We start from the raw sequence: 25,155 nt of genomic DNA, 5'->3' as shown, positions 1-25,155 counted from the left end.
GCTCTATCTCTCTCCACTCTCCATATCTCTATCCCAATCTGTGAGTTTCTTCGTCTCTCTCTAATTCCCTCTCGATGTATATTGGTTTTTTGCTTCACTACACGACTTAATTTGGGATTTGAATTGTTGGGTTAGTATGATAAGGGTTAAGATTCATTGGGTTAGCATGATTTAGTTCACTTTCACCGTTCAATCACCAATTATCTCCTGAGACCACTAAAATCAATCGATACCTAGTGGGTTAAGATTCATTGTTATGACATTCTCCAAATGAACCAAAGAACTTTTGAGGTTTATGTAATGCTAACTATGCGACATGGATTACAAGAGTCTGAAAATGTCTACATTGAGGAATCTATTGCCATGTTTCTTGAGGTCGTTGGTCAGGATAAAACTATCCGAGATATAGCTGCAAGATATCAACGGTCATTGGATACAGTGAAAAGGAAGGTTGATGATGTTTTGAGTGCTCTCATCAAGTTTGCAGCAGATACACTAAAGCCACAAGAAGATGAATTTACAAGAGTAAACCCTGCTTTGAGGAATGATGATTGATGTTGGCCATTTTTTAAAGTTTTTGTTGGAGCACTCGATGGAACTCATATCCTGGTTCACCCTCCAAGTCGATCTGATGGAGCACTTGGTCCATATCGTGGTTTGCGATATCATCTTGGTCAATTTGCTAGAGGAGGACCACCAGTAAGTGCATGAGAGTTGTTCAACAGAAAGCATTTAGGTCTGCGATATGTGATTGAAAGGACATTTGGAGTATGGAAAACAAAATGGAGGATTTTGGATCGTAAGCATCCAAAATAAGGTCTCACTAATTAGATTAAACTCGTAACGACAACGATTACACTACACAACTTCATACGGGATAGAGCGATGGAAGCTTTGCGTGACAACATCACGAATGAATATGGTCAAGGTCGTTTACCTTATTAGAAATTTTTCTTATATTTTTATGATGTTTGTTTATTATTTTAATTAATGACTTCGTCTATCATTTTTGTTTATGACTTCATTTATTATTTTAATTGTAAAGACTTCGTCTATATTTTTTTATTATAATTTTTATATTACTTTTAGTCCAATGTTTTGATTTACTATATTTGTTTTAATTTAGCTCATAATTTATGACAAATATGTTGTTATAATTATAGATTTAACCAAAAGAATATTATTAGCTAAATTAAATAAACATTTCTTATGGTTGTAAATATATTTAAATTATGTTTTGTTGATTCAAAATATAATTATATAAATTTATAAAAATAAAATAAGAATTAAATGTAAAATTGCCGTAGCGTCTATATGAAACGAACAGGCCGTAGCGGTATATGTTATATAACTAGGTGAAAACGTGATTGATCATAGATAAATGTTGAGTTTACACAGCTTTTTAGCTTCTTCTTTATTTAGGACTTCGGAGTGATGTGTTTTAATTCTGTGGTAAACTGAACATTGATAGAAAATAAATAATTCTGTGTTATATTCGAATCATCTAATACGTACTCTTTAATTGGTTTCGTTGTAGTGGAACATATTTTGATCCTCCACTATAAACTTGACATACATTTCCACAACTTTTTTATATAATACTAGCACACAAAATAGGTGGAGATCAATCGAGATCCATATAGTTAGAGAAAAATAGACTAAATAGTTATATAAATACTCAAACAGTGGTGAGAAGTAAATAAAACCAAGGGGAAAAATATATAATTTTGAACGACCCAAAAGAATTGATAGTAACGTAGAAGAGTTCATAATAGCAAGCAAAACCCAAAAAAAGGATAATAATTAAGTTATAAAAAGAGACATATCACGAAATCGAGAAGAGCAACTCTAGACTGAGACACTGTTGGGGATCCCTTTTCCAGTAAGCCCACCTTCTCTTGTGTAATCCGTAGTATTCGGGTATAAGAGAGTGTACGGTATGTTAACCAGTCCGGTCCTGTTCTTAAATCTCTTGTTATTGTTTCTCTTTATAATGTTGTTCTCTATCAGCTCCAGTTCTTTCCCAAACCGTTTAAACGCCTCCAAAGCCTCATCATCAGCCGTCCAATTCAGTGATTCTCTCTGCCCTAAGTAGACCTCGTCCGTTGAATGCAGAGACAAGGTCTCTATGATTGAGATCCCAAGAAGAGTTTGTAGCTGCGGCGTTATCGTCTTCAAGAACGCTACGTCAGTGTCTTCTGCCAACTCAGTATACTCAACGGTTCCTGGCTCTGGCATAAATTGGCGACTGACCGTAGGCCGGTTAGGGAGAAATCCGGCGTAAGGATACTGTCCGAAATTGACAGCTGCATGAAGAGCAGAAGCGATCCAAATGATGATCGTGCAGGATTCGATGAGGTCGTCGCGGGTTTGCATCGATGGCCACCATGATTCGTGTTGTTTGTCACCATGGCCTATGGTTCGGAGCTCGGTCCACCATGACTGGATCTCTGTATCGGTTTGGACGGTTTTGTCATTCTTGTAATAGAATGAGCAGTACTTTGTGACCCACCTTTTGATCGCTGACCAAATCTCTAAACCGTCAACAGCATAAGGGTAATCCTCGATCAAAAGCTTAACACCACTATCACTATTTGGATCTTCCACGGCAACTCCTCTGCAGAAACAAAGCATTTTAAGGTTACGTGTCCCACAAGACTCTAGGTTTACTTGTGGCCCAAGAATTGTGTAGAAAAGACTTGATGTTTTACCTTTTGACAAGATCTTTGGGGAGAGCTTGATCGGTGAAAACCCAATTCTTGTAAATTGAAGAAGATAGTTCCATGGCGTATCGACCAGGAAAGACCGTTATCTCCAGAATCCCGTCTGAGTTTATGAGGACATGTCGCGCCAATGCATTGATGTTCATCGTGTCACGGAAATGAGGATGTAGCAGCTTATAGATCGGATGGACCACACTGAGTTGCCTATTCGACGCTATTATAAACGGTTCAATCACCGCATGCGTCTGCAACCTGCAAAAACCATAAACAAACCGGTTACTTCAAACCGAAAATCAAATCTTTTTAGCTAATCCACAATGTTGTCACCATTTATTTACCAATGGCTTATAAGCTGGTGATAACCAGAATCATTAACCGCCGCATAAGCCTTTGCAAGCTGCCAAATCGATCCCTCTACTCCTGTCTTTGCTGGTGTGAAAACTTTGCTCACGGATCCATGTGCTTCACCTTGGGCGTGTGGAAGACTAAGCTCTATTGCGAGAGGCTTCAGAGTTCCGTCTTCTTGAAGCAACAGAAGGGTTCGAGTCGCGTAGGTTTTAGTGTTTGTTGTGTTTATCCGCGCCAGGTAAGGCATTAATGCGTCATGGTGGTCCAATATGTATAGCTTATTCTGTTCGAAAGCCTATTTTTTATACAAACACAAAACCAAATAGAACCAATTGTAGTTAACTACAATGACTATAGAGCTGTTACTTGTCAAACAAGTACAAGTATATTATATATACTTACGTCTAGGACATTGAGGCCGTTCATGTTTGCTTCTATGTGCTCTTCGCGTATTGAGCTATCTTGATTTCCATACTTCGCAGAGTCCAGATTGCTCTTTGGTGGAAACTCCTGCATTTTTGTATATCCAAATTATTTAGTAATCAAGCGAGATCAATCGATGAATTTCAATTATTTCAAATTAAGAAGAAGTTAAATGATAACATACAAACCTGGAGACGACTAATCACCACTGGATTGAGACCAGCCAACATTTCCCTTGCAAACTCTTCATCAGTTCTCCAAGCAGACCTACTCTCTGTAACAAATATAGGATCATTGTATGTCAAAATGTATAAAAAGTTTAGGTCTAAATCGATTATCTAACTGTTTATACGTTACCTTTAAGGATGTCAGGCAATGGAAACTTCAAGAATCGTTCTCCATCATTACGAATGAGCTCTCTAAATATCTCCCATGGAATAATGTCACGAAGCTTAGAAATTGTGTGACCATCGGCAAGCTTAATACCATCGTCATAGAGGTGAAAAACATCTTCATAGGAGTCAAACTCGTTGATGGTCTTGTTGCAAACAGAGGCGATCTCAGGGACAAGCACTTGAGTCACCGCTTTGAGTGCGTAAACGAGGACATCAGAGAACTTCACATGGCTAAACCGCTCATCCCGTGGCACGTATATGTTAAGGTTGAGGAGAGCGAGCCTGCTCTCCGACTTAGGGTCTAATCAAACAATGCGTATATGTCAAGTAAACATATATATATATATTAATTAAAAAGTTTGAGTTGACTAACCTGCTATATTTGGTTTACGGCCAGTTTTTCCACGACGGGGATAAGGAAGATCAGATGAACCACCGAGAACCGGACGGACTGAGTTAGGACCTTTCTCCGGAGCACCTAAGTCGTTGTAATAAGCGTAGTCGTAAACTCTGTCCCATTCTTTGAGTTCTCCTTCTTTCTGGTTACCTCTTAGATTCATTAGCTCTTCTTCTCTCAGTTCTTTTAGTAGCTCCGGCATATTACTTGGAAGATATGCCTTTTTTAAATGCAATTCAAAAAAACAAAAAAAAGTTTAGTAATTTGGTTGAATACTAAAGATAAAATCAAATTTAATATACTACCAAATCAAGGTTGTGTGGTAAGAATTAAAAAACGAGAAAAAAATGTAAATATCAATAACTTAATAATATAGTTGTCGTTATCACGTTACAGAAAATTATTAGGAATAAAGGAAGAAGGTGATTTGTAAATCCGGTTTCATTCTTTTGTACAATAATATGTTTTGTTGTTATACACACAAGTACACTGAATATTCCAAAACTCTAGCTAAAATAAATTTTTAACTATAAAGATATATAATGTCATATGGATTCAGATGTTTCCTATTACTTCACAGTACCCCCTTAAATAGTTAATTTGATCCCCTCTACTTATCAGATTAGATTCTCAAATATTAGTTAGAAAGAATGAGCTGCGGTTCAAGAATATTATCAGTATTAGTTATAGAATATAATTATATAGAGTTCCAAGTCGAATGTAAAAAACCAAAAAGTTAGTACTTCTAGGTCAGTTTGTGTATTGTAATATTATGACTTGCCCACTTGTCCCAATTCGTTTTAGCGTGTTACCTTGTTAGAGAAGAAAACGCGGTCGGAACGGTATCGGTGACTCGGGTAGATCCAAGAATTGCATAGGAAATGTATCGGACCGCCTTCGCCTTCAGGGAAGCCGCGAAGGGTGAGAGACTTAATGTAGAATTGGCTATGGTGGTGGTTCTTGATCACAAACGCAGCCGGTGGTCCCATTGACTCATCCCAATCAAACGTGACTCCAAACGTGGTTTCCTCTGCGGTTACTGAGGTTTTTATTTTTGTTACCCAATTCTCCAGATGTGCTGCTTTCCCAAGTCTACCTCTCTTCTCATTGGCTGATTCATAATACCCAAAATATTATTTTATTTAAAGTAAAACACAGAAACTTAGGTTGGAATGTTGGATAAACTAAATAAATAAAAAAATAAAAAATTTGTCACAACATCATGGTTTATAACAACAAATGAATCTACTATAGTGACTATTAATCTTAGTTTATTCTCAAATTTGATTGATTTAAGAAAAAACAGAGTAATCCTCTATTTCAAGAGTCGAGCCAACGTTTTTAATAAAAGATGGAAACTTTAGTGATAAAATCGAAAAAAAATGAGAGGTGGAACTGAATGCAAAATGTAAACGGGTCGGGTAAAAGAAAGAATGAATACCGGGGTCGGGTTGGAGAGAGCTGATAAGGTGAAGAGAGACGCGACGACCAAGAAGTTCATGGATTCGATCAAGAAGAGAAGCCATGACGTCTTTGAAATCAAGAACGTTCTTCTTCATCACAACCACTTCTCCTTCTATCTTCATCGTCTTTCTTAGAGTGAGGTTGAAGAAAAGGTGAAAAGAGAGAGCGAGAGTAGAGAGATTCTAAGCTTGGGGTATGGTATGAAGATAATAGAGAGAGATGTGTGAGGATTATAAGAATGTTCTTCTTTTTCGCATATTACACAAATATGATGTTAATGTGATACTCTATTTATATTGACTCTAGACTGAACACCAAAGGGTTTTAGTTTTTACATTCTTTTCCTACAATAAATTATTTATCCAATTCCCGTAAAAGCATTTCTTCAAAACTACACCAAGTACTATGTATTGACATAAATATTCACCTTGTTCATTATAAAAAAGATAAAGAGTTGAATTCTGAGAATATAGATTATAATATTTATTATCTACTAGTATAATTAATAACAACAGATGTTAAAAAAAATAGTAACAAATAGTGTTGTTTTTTTTAACCAAAAAAAAAGTGTTGTTTTGACATTTTTTTTTTAAATTTTGTGTCTTTGCTATGCAGGTTTTTAAATTTAATATCAATTTACCTATATTATCTAACCTGTAAATTAAAAAGAGAAAGTTATTTAGTTGTGTGTAAAAAAAAAATGACATTCTTTATGAATGGAAGGAAATACTTTTTTTTTTTTTTTTGGAAAGTTGAATGTAGTCTTCTCATTAAGACACCGAGTTTTACGAGACAAATCAATTATAAATTTTATGCATAATTAAAGTTTGTTTTGAATCAGCCTATACATGCATGAATATATACGTTTCATATCTTAGTTTTAGCCTTTAGGATTTATATTAATGAGACTATCTAGGTTCATTTACTAGTTTTAGTCAAATGTCTTTTTCAATTATAATAAATGATCAAAACCGATTAATAGAATTAAGATTATAAATTTATTTGGGAGTAATGTAATTTTTTTGTTTCAATATATTAATATTTGGTCTGTTTGCATGTTTTTCCCCCTTAATTCAAATTTAATAAAAACAATATACAAATATATACTGCAATAATCTCATGAATAAACCAGTCGTATATATCCTACACACTACATAGCTAATGGTCTGAGAATCGATTATGTCTATGTAAAAATGTTACAACTTAGAACATACATCATCTGGATTAACATGATCCGTACGGTGCAGGTGCTGCAAATTAAATATCTTTAGCTATTTCCTCTCTGAAGTACGTACAGTCATTACTATCTTTGCATATTGCATGCCTTTTTCCTAAGTCAAGGTCATAAAAGTACTTATCTTCTTCACATAGACTCCATAAAACGATGTGGTTCTAGTCTTCTATACCTACTCCATAAAACGATGTGGTTCAAGTCTTCTATACCTACTTCATAAAACGATGTGGGGTTATATGTAAAACATATAAACTTTATCTTATTATCAACAACATACATATTGATGTGGGTTTGTGTCAGTCGTGTCTTCGCACAGAAGATGTCGTCACGTGTCTTTATCTCAACGTTCTAGATTATAAATTGAACTGATAGTATATAACATCATTGATGATTGGATCTGTTACGAATACTCTTTTTCTAGACTGTTAGCTCTTAGCAGTTTTGTAATTACCGTGATATTAATCAATAAATAAGCTTATGAACAATCTTATAATGTACATTTTATGGGTTAGGGGATTGACGTTGATTCTGACGAAGGATCGTTAACTTTGTGGAGATCAAATTCTGCTCCCAAGAATCATTAACTTCATGTAGAATTTTTCTCAACTTGCATAGCCAAAAAAAAAATTCAAAACCTGAAAAATGTGCATGTGCACGTTTGTTAGGAATTCGAAGTCAGTTGTTAGAATTAAGACAGCGTGGTTGTTACGTTGAAACAGTTGATAGAACATTTTTAAATATAAACTTTATCTTATTTTACGATGTTCGCTCTGAAGTTTAAATGTACTACTCTCAATCAATATATAACTGAATATATGCTTCCATTTTTACGACAATGAAATTTAGATTTCGTTCAATGTACATTTTGCGTGGAAGCTCTCGTATGCATTTTTTTTTTTTTGAACCTATTAATTGGGAAGACATGGTTCAATTTGCTTTTGCAGGTACATATTACTGTATAAATCGAATAGAAAATGTTTAACCCCGTATAACATACATACTCACCTACTCGATTGTATTGGCACCCTTTGCGTTTAGCATATAGCCTTTGAACTTATGGAGTAAATTATTTTACTAATGAACTTGCTTAAAAATACTACAGAGATAGTCAAAGATTTTGCATATTACCTTAATTAATGATCGACGGACCAACATTTATATATGTAGCTTTTGAACATACAATGTCAATTAATTAACTAAAGATAAAATTAACCCATTTAATTCTTATAAGAGAACCTCTATTGGATTACTCCTCGAAGTTGTCAAAGTTTTTATGCCTATTATAAGAGATCCTCTATTAGATTATGTAATTTTATACTTATATAAGAATCATCTAATATGTATAAGAGAACCTCTATTGGATTATGTAATTTTATACTTATATACGAATCTTTTTTTTTGAACAATCAGCTACTTTCATTAAACACGGGTGGGTTCATTATAAATCAGAAGTACCCTTTTAGCCAAAGCATCGACGATACGATTTCCGTCTCTTGGGATGTAATTTTATACTTATATACGAATCATCTAATATGTACTTTTATATACTACTAGCACACAAAATCTGTGGAGATCGAGATCTATATTGTTAGAGAGAAATAGACTAAAATAGTTATATAAACACTTAAAGTCTTAAACAGTGGTGGGAAGTAAATAAAACCCAAGGGGAAAAATATATTCACTTTGAGCGACAATGTGAATCATATGAATAGTGGATAGTAACGTAGAAGAGTTTATAATATCTAGCAAAACCCAAAAGAAAAGAAAATATTAAGTTAAAATAAATAATCACATAATCAAGAAAAGAAACTCTAGATTGAGACACTGTTAGGGATCCCTTTCCCAGTAAGTCCTCCTTCTCTCGTGTAATCCGTAGTATTTGGGTATAACAGAGTGTATGGTATGTTAACCGGTCCGGTCCTATTCTTGAATCTCTTGTCATTGTTTCTTTTTATAATATTGTTCTCTATCAGCTCCAGTTCTTTCCCAAACCGTTTAAACGCCTCCAAAGCCTCATCATCAGCTGTCCAGTTCGGTGACTCTCTTTGCCCTAAGTAAATCTCGTCCGTTGAGTGCATTGACAAGGTCTCTATGATGGAGATCCCAAGAAGAGTCTGTAACTGCGGCGTGATCGTCTTCAAGAACGCTACGTCAGTGTCTTCTGCCAGCTCAGTGTACTCAACGGTGCCTGGCTCTGGCATAAATCGGCGGCTGACTGTAGGTCGGTTTGGGAGAAACCCGGCGTAAGGATACTGTCCAAAATTGACTGCTGCGTGAAGAGCAGAGGCGATCCAAATGATGATCGTGCAGGACTCGATGAGGTCATCGCGGGTTTGCATCGATGGCCACCATGATTCGTGTTGTTTGTCCCCGTGGCCTTTGGTTCGGAGCTCGGTCCACCATGACTGGATCTCTATATCGGTTTGGACGGTTTTGTCATTCTTGTAATAGAATGAGCAGTACTCAGTGACCCACGTTTTGATCGCTGACCAAATCTCTAAACCGTCGACCGCATAAGGGTAATCCTCGATCAAAAGCTTAACACCATTGTCGCTGCTTGGATCTTCCACGGCAAGCCCTCTGCAGAAACAGGGCATGTTAAGATTATGTGTCCCACAAGACTCTAGGTTTACTTATGACTCAAGAATCATGTAGCAGGAGACTAGATGCTTCTTACCTTTTGAGGAGATCTTTAGGGAGAGCTTGATCGGTGAAAACCCAATTCTTGTAAATTGAAGAAGATAGTTCCATGGCGTATCGGCCCGGGAAGACCGTTCTCTCCAGAACTCCGTCTGAATTTATAAGGACATGTCGCGCCAATGCATTGATGTTCATTGTGTCACGAAAATGAGGATGTAGCAGCTTATAGATCGGATGGACCACACTAAGTTGCCTATTCGACGCTATTATAAACGGTTCAATCACTGCATGCGTCTGCAACCTGCAAAAACCAGAAATAAACCGGTTACTTAAAATTGAAATCAAATCTTGGTCATTTTCTAGTTAGTTCACAATGTTGTCACCATTTATTTACCAATGGCTTATGAGCTGGTGATAACCGGAATCATTAACCGCCGCATAAGCCTTAGCAAGCTGCCAAACCGATCCCTCTATTCCTGTCTCTGCTGGTGTAAAAACTTTGCTCACGGATCCATGTGATTCGCCTTGTGCGTGTGGAAGACTCAACTCTATTGCGAGAGGCTTCAGAGTTCCATCTTCCTGAAGCAACAGAAGGGTTCGAGTCGCGTAGGTTTTAGTGTTTGTTGAGTTTATCCGCGTCAGGTAAGGCATTAATGCGTCATGGTGATCCAATATGTATAGCTTATTATGTTCCAAAGCCTTTTTTTTTTACAATACAAAAAAAAAAAACCAATTGCAGTTAGCTACAAATGGCTATAAATCTGTTACTTGCCAAACAAGAAAACTATATTATACTTACTTCTTGGACACTGAGGCCGTTCATATATGATTCTATGTGCTCTTCTCGTATGGAACTATTTTGATTTCCATACTTTGTAGAGTCCAAATTGCTCTTTGGTGGAAACTCCTACAGTTTTGTATATTCAAATTATCTAGTAATCAAGCGAGATCCCCCGATATTTTTCAATTATTCCAAAGAAGAAGTTGAATGATAAGATAAGATTTAAACCTGCAGACGACTAATCACCACTGGATTGAGACCAGCCAGCATTTCCCTGGCAAACTCTTCGTCGGTTCTCCAAGCTGATCTACTCTCTGTAACAATATAAAAAATCATATATATCAAAAACTATAAAATATATAACTGTTTATATGTTACCTTTGAGGATGTCAGGCAAGGGAAACTTCAAGAACCGTTCTCCATCATTACGGACGAGCTCTCTAAACATCTCCCATGGAATAATTTCACGGAGCTTAGAAATGGTGTGACCATTGGCGAGCTTAATACTACCGTCATAGAGGTGAAAAACATTTTCAAAGGAGTCAAACTCGTTGATGGTCTTGTCGCAAACTGAGGAGATCTCTGGGACGAGCACTTGAGTCACCGCTTTGAGTGCGTAAGCGAGGAAGTCAGAAAACTTCACATGGCTAAACCGCTCGTCTCGTGGCACGTATATGTTGAGGTTTAGAAATGCTAGCCTGCTCTCGGACTTAGGGTCTGATCAAAACATTGATGTCCAAGTCAAGTAACCATTGAGTTTTGCAATGTATATATGATTTCAAAAGTTTGAGTTGACTAACCGGCTTTATTGGGTTTGCGGCCGGTTTTTCCACGGCGAGGATAAGGCAGCTCAGGTGAACCACCGAGAACTAGACGGACTGAGTGAGGACCTTTCTCCGGAGCACCTAAGTCGTTGTAACAAGCGTAGTCGTAAACTCTGTCCCATTCTTTGAGTTCTCCTCCTTTTTCATTACCTCTTAAATTCATTAGCTCTTCTTCTCTTAACTCTTTCACTAGCTCTGGTGTTTTACTTGGAAGATATGCCTTTTTATTAATTTAAATAGAAACATATATGTATTAAAAAATTTGTAAACTTATCACCTCACCGTACTATTTACATGAATCCACCGGTTTAAATTAGGTTAAATATTAAAGATAAAATTGAATTTAAATCTCCAACCCCTATATTCGTTTTTGACTGTTGACACTATAGTAGAGCCAGACAGCCAGTCCCACCCTACTTTATTGTGTAACCAACAATAAACCAAATCAAGGTTGAGTAATAAGAATAAAAATCAAGAAAAATATATCAATATAAATCACTTAAAAATAGTTATCGTTATCACGTTATATATATAAAAAAAAAGATTCTATAATATATAGAAATAGATTTGGAATAAAGGCATAGAAGGTGACTTGTAAAGATAGATAGACCCGTAAAGGTCCGGTTTCATTCTTTGGTACAATACTAAGTTGTACACACGTACACGAATATTCCAAGACTCTCTTCTATTCAATCAAAATAAATTATTAACACTAAAAGTAATGTCATATGGATTAGTATGTTTCCTACTAACATACCACTAACCAGTACCCCCTTAAGAATATTTATCACATGGAAAATCTTAGCAATCTAGGATTAGATATAGAATATAATATAGAAATCCAAGTCGAATATAAAAACTAGTACTTTCAGGTCAATTAGTGTATTATATTATTACCAAACCCCACTTGTCCCCAATTAGCGTCTTACCTTGTTAGAGAAGAAAAAGCGGTCAGAACGGTATCGATGATTCGGGTAGATCCAAGAATTGCATATGAAATGTATCGGACCGCCTTCGCCTTCAGGGAAGCCGCGGAGGGTGAGGGACTTAAGGTAGAATTGGCTATGGTGGTGGTTCTTGATCACAAACGCAGCTGGTGGTCCCATTGACTCGTCCCAATCAAACGTCACTCCAAACGCGGTTTCCTCAGCGGTTACTGACGTTTTTATTTTTGTTACCCATTTCTCCAGATGTGCTGCTTTTCCAAGTCTTCCTCTCTTCTCATTGGCTGATACGTAATACCCAAAATATTATTTTATTTAAAGTAAAACACAGAAACTTAGGTTGGAATGTTGGATAAACTAAATAAATAAATAAAAAATAAAAAACATCATGGTTTATAACAACAATGAAACCACTAATCTTAGTTTCTTCTCAAAATCGATTCTTTGAACAATTAACCAAATAAGAACAAGACTGATGTAAGAAAAAAACAGAGTAATCCTCTGTTTCATGAATCGAGCTAATAAAAGATGGAAACTTTAGTGATGAAATGGGAAAAAAGAGGATAACTTTTTAAGATGTGGATCTGAATGCAAAACGTAAACGGGTCGGGTTAAAGAAAGAATGGATACCCGGGTCGGGTTGGAGAGAGCTGATGAGGTGGAGAGAGACGCGACGACCAAGAAGCTCATGGACTCGATCAAGAAGAGAAGCCATGACGTCTTTGAAATCAAGAAGGTTCTTCTTCATCACAACCACTTCTCCTTCTATCTTCATCGTCTTAGTCTTCGTCTTCTTGACATCTTGCTCCATCGTCTTTGTCTTCTTCTTCGTCTTGGGTTTGACGCATAAGATCTCTGCGATGTCGGTGTGGATCATGGCGATATATATTGCAGAATTTTCTCAGAGTGAGGTTGAAGAAAAGGTGAGGAGAGAGATTCTAAGCTTGGGGTATGGTATAATGAAGCTAGAGAGAGATGTGTGAGGTTTATAAAGAATGTTCTTCTTTTTCGCATATTACACAAATCTGATGTTAATGTGATACTCTATTTATATTGAATCTTAAGAGGGTTTTAGATTTTTTCTACAATAAATTATTAATCCACTTTTAGTAAATCTTTTCCTTAAAATTACACTAAGAAAAAGAAAATGAGTTGTATCTGAAAATATATATTTTAATGTTATTTATTGTCTACTAGTGTAATTACTAACAACAGCTGTTAAAAAAAAAAAGAATTAGTAACAAAATATTTTACACACAACTAAATAATGTTTATTTTGTTTTCTATGCAGTTTTTTAAAAATTAAATTCAATTTTACCTATATTATTTCAGCTTGTTAATTAGAAAAAATATTAAGACTTTTGTTTGTAAATCAGAAGGATAACAATTTTTATAAAAAAAACAGTCTTAACTTTTTTTGTAAAGTTGAATGTAGTCTTCTAATTAAGAAGACGTGGAGTTTTACAAGACAAAGAATTTTAAACATAACTAAAATTTGTTTTGAATCAGCCTATACATGAATTATGAATATACATTTCATATATTAGTTTTAGTCTTTAGGATATATTAATGAGACTATCTAGGTTCTTTTATCTAGTTTAGGTCATGTGTATTATAGTAAATGATCAAAAACGAGTAATTTATAAATAAACTAAATTTAGTATGTAATTTTTTGTTTCAGTATATTAATATTTGGTCCGCAACAATTTTATGAATAAAGCAGTCTTATATATAGTACATAGCTAATGGTTTAAGAATGTTACAACTTAGAACATACATCATTTGGAACAATCGTATGATGATCCGTACGGTGCAAATTAAATATCTTTAGCAATTTCTTCTCTCAAGTACAGCCATTACTATCTTTAAAAATTGAATGCTTTTTTCGTAAGTTAAGATCTTACAAGTTATCTTCTTCACATTGACTCCTAGTTGTAGTCTTCTATACCTACTTCATATAACGATCTAAGGACGTGATTACATGTAAAACATATAAAGGTTAATAACTTATTATCAACAAGATAAATTTGATCAGATTATGAGTTCAATTAGTTATACGATCAAGATACTAATTCAAACTGCTAAACTCCATAATTTGATTTTTTTGTTGGGTCAAAATTGTATGTTATAAGCTAAGGAAAAAAATATTTCATATTTCATTAATAAACTTTTCTGTTTTTCATATCTTATATATTGGCAATAGGTACAATTCGGTACAAATATATAGGTTATGAAATTGACACATGAATAGTTTTTGACCATCCTACTTGTAGCCAGCCATCATGAATCAGCTAGGAGCTGCATTTTCTATTTTAGTATCATCTAGATGTATTTATGCAATATTAAATATACGTACGTATACTTATATATTAGTTTATGCTAATTTAAAAGTACGTATAGTCGTCTAGAGTATAAACTATATTTCCATTTTTGTTTTTTTTGCTTTTACGTTTACGTTTGTTTGGTTTGTCCTCCATTCTCTGAAGATCGAATAAGAAACAGAAACCTTATGTAACAAAATATACTATCTCCTTTGTCAATCACTTTCGTATCCAAGTCGTGGAAGTAAAACCAAAAGCAACTGCCTAAAAATTGTTGGATAGCTTCTTATATCAAAGGATATTATCGTCAAAGAGAAAACAATGACTGAAGACTCCTTTTTCTTACATTTTCTATATAACTACATAAAACTATATACTGAAATTTGTTTCAAATTGTATATTACAGTATCAATTTTCCTTGTTTTCATCCATAACTTAAGCTTCTTCCATCTCCATAATACTTTCAAAACCCAAGAAAAACTTACATGGACAAAGACCTTTATCAGAATATAAATAAGGCCAACTTATCCCAAAATTTGCCAAAATGTTGACGTTACGTGGAGATGTACTTAATATTTAAGGACAATACTATGAAAATTCAATCACGTAAAAACAGTCCCACAATGAAATACGGATCGGAGTACTATTGTATTATAAACAACCTTTCTAGTTAATTCTTTATTACAAATATCAATCTTGATAGTCAATTGACAGTTCTGAACAAGTCTAGATAGGCAATTTTTTAAAAATTAAGAAATATACAATTTCATTGTGTTAGCCAATGGTGCAAGAGTAAATAAGCTAAGAATAAACAGATCCTTAATTTTTACCTAGTATTCAACAACCCTTAATAAATTCATTTGAATACTATCATAAAAGACATCATCATTTAACGGATTTAACCACTGTTAGTGGAATACATTGAACAAAATTGCCCATTGATATACTCAAATACCATTACACAAACATCATCAATATAATTAGCACACAATACATTGAACAAGATTGCCAACTAAAATACTCAAATACTCACAAATATCATTACCATTGGTTATTACAATACATTGAACCAAATTGCCCATTGAAATACTCAAATACCACAACACAAACATCATTAAATATAATTACCGCTTTCACTAAATTAAGTTTACTCTCCCTGTTTTTTAGGATATGTTTTAGTTAAAAACGTATAAACAAAAGTATCTAACTTTTATACTATAAAAGAACTCATTTAATAGAAATTCAACCAATTTATAATGTGTGTCGAAACTTCAAATATGAAAACTTATAAAAAAATGAAATACGAAAAAACCGCTAAAAACATTTTATAATTAGAGAACAGGGAATACAGAACAAGTTTGAAAACTAAAATTCGAATACATAGATCCAACAAGCGATTATTGAATATATATAAAGTTAATAATTAGATAGAAGGACAACGAAATATATGATTAAAAAAGAGTAGTAAAGCTAGAGATTAGGTGCTTAACCACCATTCCGAAACATGTTTTGTTAGTTTCTCTTCTTTCTAATTGGAGGAGATACTCTTCTTTAACTTGTTAACCGTGTTAGGAATCAACACACGCTTTATTGCATTAAATTAAAACGAAAAATCTTTCTTTCTTTTTCTTTTAGCTGCCCACGAAAGAAATGAATATTCAAGCGAAATGTGAATCACATGTGTTGATACATGATATAGGGACTGGTGGGTTTGAGTTAATTAAGTAGTTGTTTTGCATGATGACTTCTTTCTCGAAATTATAACTATTCTTTAACTAGAATTTGAGCGGGCTTTGAGATTAACCATTAATGTGTGGAGCCGTGCATTTCTCTCCCTCCGCAAACAATAGATGACCGCAGATGAGCTTGCAAATTGACTTGAGGTTCCCATTACGGAATGAATAACGAATCCAAATTACAATATCATCAAACAAAGGAGGTGACAAATCTTCTTACATAGTTTACTTGGAAAGTTCAATCCTCAATTCCTCAAACGAACGCTTGTAGTCAGCCTATATCACGAATATGAAGCCAAATTATGAAGCGTGCTTAGGTATCCTCTCTGGATACCAAACTGAACTGTGTCAAGCTAGGAAAGTGGAGGAGGATGAAGTGAATAACATGATGATTAATGAGTTGATTTCTTTTCGGTTATTCTTGAGTCCTTGACCCATGTGTTATGACTCACTAATGCACTGTCCAATGAGCCAACCCATGTTGGTAGTAGTACGTACGTAGTAGGTGAGGCACATAGGCAAATTAATAGGATCACCTTTTAGACTCAGGCATAGGCAAATTAATAGGATCACCTTTTAGACTCAGGCGAGCACTTTATATAGGTGAAGGCTTTGTTAGCTAGAGGCTCTAATTAAAGGGTTACATTAATACATCATCTCCATTATAAATCCGGTAAAACAATTTGTCGTAGTAGAGAAAAACTCTAAAACTGCAATTACTAAAGCAGTTGTAATTATTGTATATACCTTGGAGATAGGGGAATGCATGTGGTGGGACAATGGTCTTGCCCTCCTTACACATGGCTTATTTTCACCTAAAAGGCTAAAACAAAAATTTGTCTTTTCTTAGAGTGAAAACAATTTAGAAAAAGTAAAAGGTTAAAAAGGAGTTTTGCCATTATTTTCTCTTTTAATTTTACAACCCAAAATATATAGCAGGTGTAAGAATAAAAGAATCTACATTGTTAATCAAGCACCAAGCAACTAAATTCCACAGAACTTGGTTATCTAAAAAAAAGAAGTGGTTTCGTAAGTAGTGGCAAAAAAACAATAATATTATATTTGCCTTGTTAAAGGACCTGTCACTAGCATGGAATGAGATATATATTTAAATTACAAATAAATATTTTCTTAAAATATATATATAAGGATGTATTTGATTGGAGATATTATTTAGAGAAAAAAAAACCATAAGAAAATTAAAAATTTAGGTATATTCGGTATACTGTAAGTGGGCCAGGAACAACGAGACATATAATAGTCTGAGCCCACAAAGTTTAATTAGTGGACCGCTGACTCTTTTGGAGTTTGTCAAGTGGGCCCCATTCCAATTTTCAGAGATTTCGAAATTGAACCCCATACGTTTTAATTATTGCCTTAAGGGACCCTCACTTTTGATATTGTAGTCCTTCTCTTAGACTCCATAATAAACTTAAAAATGTACCCAAAAAAAAGTTGTAAAAGTATCGATCTTTTCATTGAAGAGCATATAATCCAAATTTTTGAGATGGTTTTTAAAAAGTAAAATTATATTGAGGTTTAGCTTCATTGTATATAGACTTTATAGACACATTCCTACATAGTGACTGTGAAGAAGACACTCCAAATGGTATTGCCTTAATTTTAGCACCATGTCCTCAAAACTTTCAAATGTTTCATTACGAGTGGTAGATTTTTTCCATCCACCGGTAACTTATTTGTTTACAAAGAAACGGACAAAAAGATTTGCACATAGAAAAAAAAAAATGATGTGGTGAAGGTTATTAACATATAGAAAAGGGAAAAAAGTCAAAAACAGAAATAGAAAGAAAAGGTTTAAAGTGAAATAAAAGAGAGCTAATTTGGCAAAGCTTGTAAGTTTGCACGCGTGTGCCTTTAACCATATCTCCATTATCAGCAACTCTGTCACTACAAATTTGTTTTTACTGCTGCATCTGATACAACTAGTATAACAAATTCATAAAATACTGTTTCATGCTAAACATTAAACAACCCAAATTACACAGGTTTAAGTTTTTTTTTTACTGCTCGCTGGATTGCTTCTCCCACATTTTATTTTTTGGTTACCTGAAAGCACTAAACACAAAACTCAAACCTCCCCGAGAAGAATGAATAAAATTTTTCTTAAATTAGAACTTCGTGGCTTTTTTTGTTCTTTTTTTTGGAAATGAAACCGTAGGTTCCTGTCAGAATAATATAAACACTAATTGTACACAATGCTTTTAAAAAGCACCACCAACTCCAAAAAATTGTCATCCCTTGTGGGTGTTCTGTTCCGTCTACATTTCTCCGACTCCAAAGTCCTTTTCTTTCTTCTCGCCAGCGCAAGCTAAATAACCGGAACTTCCCAACCCCCATTCAGAGTCTTTCAAGTTAGCAAATGGGTTTTAAACGTGTTTCACTCACCCGCTTGTTGCTTCTGATTCACGGGTTTCACCTGAACCGCAGAGGGAACCGCGTGCACATCTGGGAACCCTGGAGGCGTCTTCCCCATACCACTTCCTCCTTTCAAGTTATTGGCAGCAGCTGCGGCCGCGATGGCTTTCGCTGGATCTGAAGTTGCGGTAACGGCTCCTGTGACTGGAAGACATGTGGCTGCACCAGCAGGTGCTGAACCTGACTGTTGCTGATGTCTTTGAATGTAATACCCACCAGAAGGAGATATAGTGATCTGTTGCTGTTGATGTTGATGTTGAGCTTGCATATAAGGGTTAGAGAAGAAAAGCTGTGCTTGCTGCTGCAACCCATGCTTTGGCAACTGCTGCTGCTGCTGTTGTTGTTGCAACTTGGATCCAGAGCTCGTGGTTGGGTTTCCGAGAACAGAAGGACCGTTATTCCTCCCACCAGTAGATGACGCCACTGCTGCAGACTGTAAGTTCTTAGACTGCTGAGATGATGAATGAGTAGTAGATGAAGCTTGTCCACCTTTATTCGCCCCCGAGGAAGCGGAAGCAGTTGTTCTTGGGCTTCCACTGGCGTTTTTGGAGACAGAAGACGTTGAAGGCGACCCAACTATCATTGGTGGAGACGGAGCCTGGTGGTTTGTACCTCCTTGCACCTGCTGCATTGGTGAACCAGAACCCATTGGTTTTGAGTTTGCTGCAAAAGATATCTGCGATTGCTGGGGACGGCTTTGCTGTTTATGCGAGACGTTTCTAAGGGACGATGCAGCAGCAACTGATGATGATGGTGACAGAATCGAAGGAGACTGAGCTTGGGCAGTATTTGATGTCCTGGGTGAATTGTTTTTCCACTGAGAAGACTGCACCTGATTGTTGCTCGACTGGACAAGGTTCTGGGGGAACCCTGAATTAGCATTTGCAAACTTGGTGGTTCCCGCAGGTGACGTGGTGATATTGTGATCAGGTAAACCACTCCCATTACTTGCCACGGGCCCTTTGGTTCTGGCAGCAGAAGCAGCGACTGAAGTTGCATAGCGCTGTTGCTTCTGGAGATACATGGTATAAGGTTGCTGCGATTGACTCCGTTGCATATGCTGCTGCTGTTGCTGTTGTTGTTGTTGTAGTTGTTGCTGGTGATGATGATGAGATGTGGTCATAGAACCCGAACTCTGTGGCAGAGCAGAACCAAGGTTGAGCAAACGGGATGAGCTATCTACAATGCTACCACTCGTGACAGCAGAAACAGATGCATCAGCTAAATCGTGTTTGTTAGAGAAAGCAATCGACTGCCCCCCATTCCCACCACTTATTTTCCCTGTTGTTCCTCCTGTCTTCCTTTGTTCCTCTGTGGTATTAGCAGCAGGACCAACAGACCCAGATTTTCCATCTTCTAGAGAAGCACTGTAGTTTATTTTCTGTTGAGCTGCTTGAGCAACTGCCATCATCTGATAACCTTGCCTCGCTGCTTCTGGCATGTTGTGGAACATAGGGTGATTCTGAGCAATTGAAGACATGTTCAGGGTAGGAGCAGTGTTAGCCCCATTGAATGTCGCAAAGGTCATAGCATAACCCTGTGACTGGAAGGATTCTGCACCAGCTTTTGAAACCTGCTGCTGTGCTTTCTTTTCACCATGGCTGCTAGACGATCCAACCACTCCACCACCAGGTGCTGCTGAACTCATCAAAGCCAAGTTGGTTGGTTGCATTGCCATACCATAGTTCTGGCCACAAGCAACATTGGAACGCGAACCCCGGCTATCAGCAGTTGATGGGCTATCTTCCCCGACAGTCTCGCTATGCTGAGTTGCATTTTCTCTTGGTTGCTGCCTTTGCTGAAAACTCAAAGGTTGAGACCCGACTTTGTGAGTTGGAAATCCTTGGGAGTTCCCGTGATTAATCGGTGGCCTCAGCTGTTGATTCTGCAGATGCTTTTGTGCTGCTGAGGAACCAGTGGAAACACTCCCACTTTGGTTGCTAGGAGCATGGCTCTGGAGCATTTGACCATTTTGCTGCTGTTGTTGCTGCTTCTGTGGCTGATGATGTGGAGGCTGGATCATTTGGGAGGAATAGAATTGACCATTAAAGAATGGCATCGGTTGCCCAGGAGCTCCTCTATAAGCAGGTGGCGCACCAACATGAGCTGGGACTGGAAACGGATAACCGTTATTCTGCAAAATGGCCAGGTATTGCGTTTCATTTCCTGGCATGGCCGGATAACTGAAGCTCATTGTTGGCGCACCAGCAGGAGTAGCCAATGCAGAAACATTCATGGAGGTTGAAGTAGGTGTTGCTCCAGAAGACGTGATACCACTATTAGAAGGTCTGACAGATGCAGCAGCTATTGTAGCAGCTGCATGAGGCTGTTGGCCCATGGGAAAAATGAATGTAGGTCCATGCTACAATGGGAGAAACAAAAAACAACAATGAGCTCGTAAAGACGAAAAAACTTGATATGCATGCCAGATAAATGACCCAAAAAAAACTAACCAAGATGTTATTAGCTGCACCAGGTGGCAGAGCTTGTTGAAGCAATATTTGATTTCGTTGAGCTGTATCTACTGAGCTTTTAGAAGTAGATTGAGAGTTCTTATCTTGAACAGGGTTGGAACTTCTACCCAAAACACTCCCCTGAAGTTCTGTGGGAGGCATGAGACTGAGATTACAGGCCTTGGTCCCATACAGTGGAGCTGAGCTTGCTGCTGCAGGCCAGAAAGGATTCATCTTTGTAAATTGCTGATGAGATTGAATATTTCGAGCAATGTAGCAGTGTGTGGCACATCGCTTAGGCCTCGGTTGATTAAAAAGTAAATGCGGAGGAGGCTGCACAAGATCAAAATTCAAATTAATAACAGCAGGAAAGAAAGTGTGAAAGAGGATTTTTCTAGTAGCACATCCAATGAAAATTACCTGCATTGCTGCAGCTGATAAGGAACTGGTATCCGTAGGCACAACTCCTTGTGTAGGTGCCGCCATGTATCTGTTTCATCAAAGTTTCCATTAATTCAAGGGGGAGAAAAAAGGAGACTTTTCAAAGTTCCACATGCTAAAATTACAAAAAGCATACCCCATTGTAGGAAGACCACCAGGCCAGCCAGGCATAGACATATGCAGAGGTAAATGGCTACCTTGAGCTGGAAAATTCAGAAAAACAAAAAAAATGAGGGACACCATTTTAACTAAATCACCAAAACTCAAGAAACATGGAAAATAAAAAATCTTTACCTGTTTTATCAGGAAGAGATAGTTGTTGTTGCGGTGGCTGTTTCTGAACATGATGCTGCTTGTTTACTAAACCAACATGATCAGATTTATCAATGTCGAGTTTGAGTTCACAGTTCCTCTCTAACTTATGGTGTTCAGCTTCCGCCACCATTCTAGGTCTCTTCTTCTCCTCAGAATCATGAATCGTCGACGTCGCAGCACCTCTATCTTCCTTTAACAGAGGCTTTGCTTCCTGCTACATTGAGTGTAGATACGGGAGAGAATTAAACAAAGATGGGGGCGTAAAAGAAGAAGATAAGACAAAGAGAGCCAAAAAAGCAAAGAAAAGTAATGATGGATATACCCCCAATTATCACAATATATATTACCAAACAAAAAGTAGGTCCCACTCACCGTTTCCACTTCCGTGACTTTAGGTTTAGCTTCTGCTGCCACACATTCCACCGGCGAAGATCTCACCGGCGGTGGCGCCTGAACCGATTTAAATAAAAAAATGAGCAAAAAGAGCTTTCCAAAAAAGAAAAAAAAATTAATTAATTAAATTAAATTAAAAATTGACACTTACCATCAGATCTATCTCAAACTTCTCCTTTTCCGGCGAACTCCTACATGATTTTTATAAAAAAAACTCTTCAGTACCAAAAATTAGGTAAAATTTCGAGAAAAAAAAAATGTAAATAGATTTGAATGCGTACGATTTAGCTCCTAAAGTGGTAGCTCCATCACCATCGGATCTAAATCCTGAAGAAGACTCCACTTTCGGCAATACAACTTCCTCTTTTGACATATGATTGTTCTCCGCTCTTTTCTCACTTCCTGATCTCGAATCTAACGCCGCGTGGATTTCTCTCGCTTGAGGAATGGTTGAATCCAACACAGAGCTAATTCCTTCGCCGGATCCTGAGCTTTTTAGCTGATCACTCAACGGAACTTGACTTTTCGAAGGAGCTTCAGTTTCAGATTTGATCGTAGTGACGCGAGAACTGTTCTCGTCTTCGTATTTGACGTGTCTCGGTTTCTTTCTTTTAGGAGCTGAGAAAACCAAAACGATAAAACAAAGTAAGAAGATGAAGAAAAAAAACAAAACAAACAAATCAAGAGATGATTCTTGATTGTGAATGGAGAAGAAGACTTACCGATGGCTGAAACATTAGACGAACTTGAATTTGCAGCCAGTGTGATGGATGATGATTGAGGAAGACTTTGAGGATTAGAGATCGGCGGCGACGATACTCTAGATTTGACTTCTACAGTTGATTTCGCACCTGCCTCCGTCAAATCGTTTCCGGCGGATTCTTGTTTTGATGTAGCTAAAGGCATCCTCATCATACCGTACAACACTTCTGCAATCTCGATCTCGATCTCGTCTTGAACAGCCACCGGAGATGATAACTTACACGATGATAATGACTTCGGCGGTAACGGCTTCTGTTTCGTCCCGGACGGCTTCAAAATAAAACGAATAAAACTATATAAGTCAAAAAAAAAAACAAGGAGAGATTTGGGAGAGTGAAAAATAAGAGAGACTAACCAATTTTTTCCGGACAGAAACGCTTGAAGAAGAAGGAGATGTAGGAGCTGGAGGAGACGGAGAAGCTAGAATCGAAGCTGGACTAACTCTATTAGCTGGAGACGTTGACGATACTTGCCGATGGATTTGTTCACCGGAAGCAAAAACACCACCGCCGGTAGTACTCGACGCCCATGATTCATGCGGTCTCTTGGTACAAGCTGTAAAAAAAAAAAAAAAGAGATTAGAAGATCCGTGAAGAGAGATTTATTTAGATCAGCGAGAGATTTGTTTACAAATGTAAATTTCCACCTCTCTACCTGACCGAGCTTTTCTAGGAACCGAAACACCGATCATCTCGTCCGCGGCTTTCCATGTCGACACGAGAGGTGAAACCGGCGCCGGAGAAGGATTCGATCTGAAAACTTTCGTCGGCGGGAAATTTTTCCTCTGATGGTGGTTATTAATATTGTGGCTGTGATGGTTGTTGTGGTGATGGAGATTACCGCTACCACCGTTGTGATGATGATGATTCGAAAGAGACGACGAGAACGAAGCGGCGGAGATGTTCGTGGGAGGAAGCATCTTCAAAGAAGAAGGTGGTCCTACACCTCCGTCGTCGTATTCTTCATCGTCGTTAACACTCTCTTCAGAGCTATCGTCACCACCGTCGTCTAAATTACCATGAACCATCATTAAACGTTCTCCTCTTCTCCTTTTACTCCGGCTGTTTAACCGATCTCTCTCCCTATCTCTTTCTCTTTCCCTCTCTCTGTCTCTATCACGTTCCCGATCTCGATCCTTCTTATTACTCCCTCCTCGATCTCTCAATCTCGCCGCCTCCGGTAACTCCACCGGACCTTCCTCTTCTGAAAAAAAACAAAAAAAAAAATAACATCAGAATCAAACGGTTTCTCCCAGATCTGAAGAAATAACGTGAAAATAAATGAAAAAAAAAACCTGGAGAATCTCTGAAACTTCCGGCTCTATGTCTCCGCCGTGAAATACCATTTCCGGCAGCAGCCATAGGTACTCTTCTAGCTTCTCTATTTCTATCCATCTTCTTTGTTTCTCTATAACTCTCTCCCTCTTCTTCTTCCTTCTTCTTTCTCCCTAAATCGTAACCCCTTTCTCTCTCTTTTATCTCTCTTTCTGTCTCTCTCTCTCTCTTTCCTCTATCTCTCTACTTGCTTCCCATTATCTCCTTTATTTGTGCTCCTCATAAAAGGGCAGTAGCGAATAAATCCACGGCTCATATCTCCCTGCCGTCAAACATTTTCTCAATCTTCACCGTCGGTGTGAATTCATCTAACGGTCACGATCCGCTTTATAACCAGCTGAAAAAATCTCAGCCCTCCGTTAATAATAAGAGATCTTACATATAATAATTAAATTTTTCCTCATTTATTATATTTACCACCGATTATTATTTTATTATTATCATTTTTTAAAAAAGTAATCTTTTATTTCTTTAATTAGTCAGCATCCAAGGTGAGACCCACACAAAAATGATATCTTATTTGTTAACACATTACTAATTTTTTCGGTTTTAATTTATATAAATAATATTATTTTCCTAGTCGGATTCTTTTTTTTTTTTGTCATCTGACTGAATATATATTGATAAGGAGTTATTTACATTCATACAAACCACCATTTCATCCTAACCGAACAACTATACTAGACTAAGTCATTTGAGTGAACATGACCTTTACAAAAAATTAGCTGTCAGAGCTTAGGCTTTGAATGGTTAATGGGAAAAAGAGTGGTTCTTTAGTTCAAGTAGTTTTT

General features: G+C 36.9%; 3 protein-coding genes across 7 annotated transcripts; all 3 read right to left on the bottom strand.

The window, feature by feature from the left end:
• Nucleotides 1–1,725: 1,725 nt before the first annotated feature.
• On the bottom strand, nucleotides 1,726–6,014 carry LOC147949726 (linoleate 9S-lipoxygenase 5-like). The gene is made up of 9 exons (XM_087507947.1): nucleotides 5,728–6,014; nucleotides 5,099–5,397; nucleotides 4,263–4,506; nucleotides 3,852–4,190; nucleotides 3,683–3,768; nucleotides 3,474–3,581; nucleotides 3,062–3,366; nucleotides 2,712–2,975; nucleotides 1,726–2,617 (listed from the first exon to the last, which is right to left on the bottom strand). The coding sequence occupies exons 1-9, from the start codon at nucleotides 5,870–5,872 to the stop codon at nucleotides 1,849–1,851; spliced, it is 2,559 nt and encodes an 852-aa protein (XP_087364073.1). The 5' UTR covers nucleotides 5,873–6,014; the 3' UTR covers nucleotides 1,726–1,848.
• Nucleotides 6,015–8,634: 2,620 nt separating this feature from the next.
• LOC104787405 (linoleate 9S-lipoxygenase 5) lies at nucleotides 8,635–13,270 on the bottom strand. 2 transcript variants are annotated; one of them, XR_015594929.1, is made up of 9 exons: nucleotides 12,804–13,219; nucleotides 12,159–12,457; nucleotides 11,206–11,449; nucleotides 10,784–11,122; nucleotides 10,634–10,719; nucleotides 10,424–10,531; nucleotides 10,008–10,323; nucleotides 9,662–9,925; nucleotides 8,635–9,564 (listed from the first exon to the last, which is right to left on the bottom strand). XR_015594929.1 is itself a non-coding variant. In XM_010512985.3 (9 exons), the coding sequence occupies exons 1-9, from the start codon at nucleotides 13,048–13,050 to the stop codon at nucleotides 8,796–8,798; spliced, it is 2,661 nt and encodes an 886-aa protein (XP_010511287.1). In that variant the 5' UTR covers nucleotides 13,051–13,270; the 3' UTR covers nucleotides 8,635–8,795. The 2 variants fall into 2 exon arrangements, 1 of the variants encoding a protein (XP_010511287.1); XM_010512985.3 differs by having other exon boundaries at nucleotides 10,019–10,323; nucleotides 12,804–13,270.
• Nucleotides 13,271–18,339: 5,069 nt separating this feature from the next.
• On the bottom strand, nucleotides 18,340–24,714 carry LOC147949725 (protein TIME FOR COFFEE). Of its 4 annotated transcripts, none has more exons than XM_087507919.1 (12): nucleotides 24,325–24,714; nucleotides 23,685–24,233; nucleotides 23,386–23,585; nucleotides 22,991–23,300; nucleotides 22,550–22,886; nucleotides 22,420–22,468; nucleotides 22,248–22,325; nucleotides 21,855–22,089; nucleotides 21,697–21,763; nucleotides 21,540–21,609; nucleotides 21,120–21,452; nucleotides 18,340–21,028 (listed from the first exon to the last, which is right to left on the bottom strand). In XM_087507919.1, the coding sequence occupies exons 1-12, from the start codon at nucleotides 24,422–24,424 to the stop codon at nucleotides 18,629–18,631; spliced, it is 4,728 nt and encodes a 1,575-aa protein (XP_087364045.1). In that variant the 5' UTR covers nucleotides 24,425–24,714; the 3' UTR covers nucleotides 18,340–18,628. The 4 variants fall into 4 exon arrangements, with proteins under 4 accessions (XP_087364045.1, XP_087364048.1, XP_087364050.1 ...); XM_087507922.1 differs by having other exon boundaries at nucleotides 21,855–22,086; XM_087507924.1 differs by having other exon boundaries at nucleotides 22,420–22,459.
• Nucleotides 24,715–25,155: the final 441 nt, after the last annotated feature.

This window comes from Camelina sativa, chromosome 1 (assembly GCF_030686135.1).
Source record: "Camelina sativa cultivar CO46 ecotype springtype chromosome 1, ASM3068613v1".
NCBI lineage: Eukaryota > Viridiplantae > Streptophyta > Magnoliopsida > Brassicales > Brassicaceae > Camelina > Camelina sativa.
The sequence above is the reverse complement of the archived record's forward strand: the minus strand, read 5'-3'. Positions and strand labels throughout refer to the sequence as shown.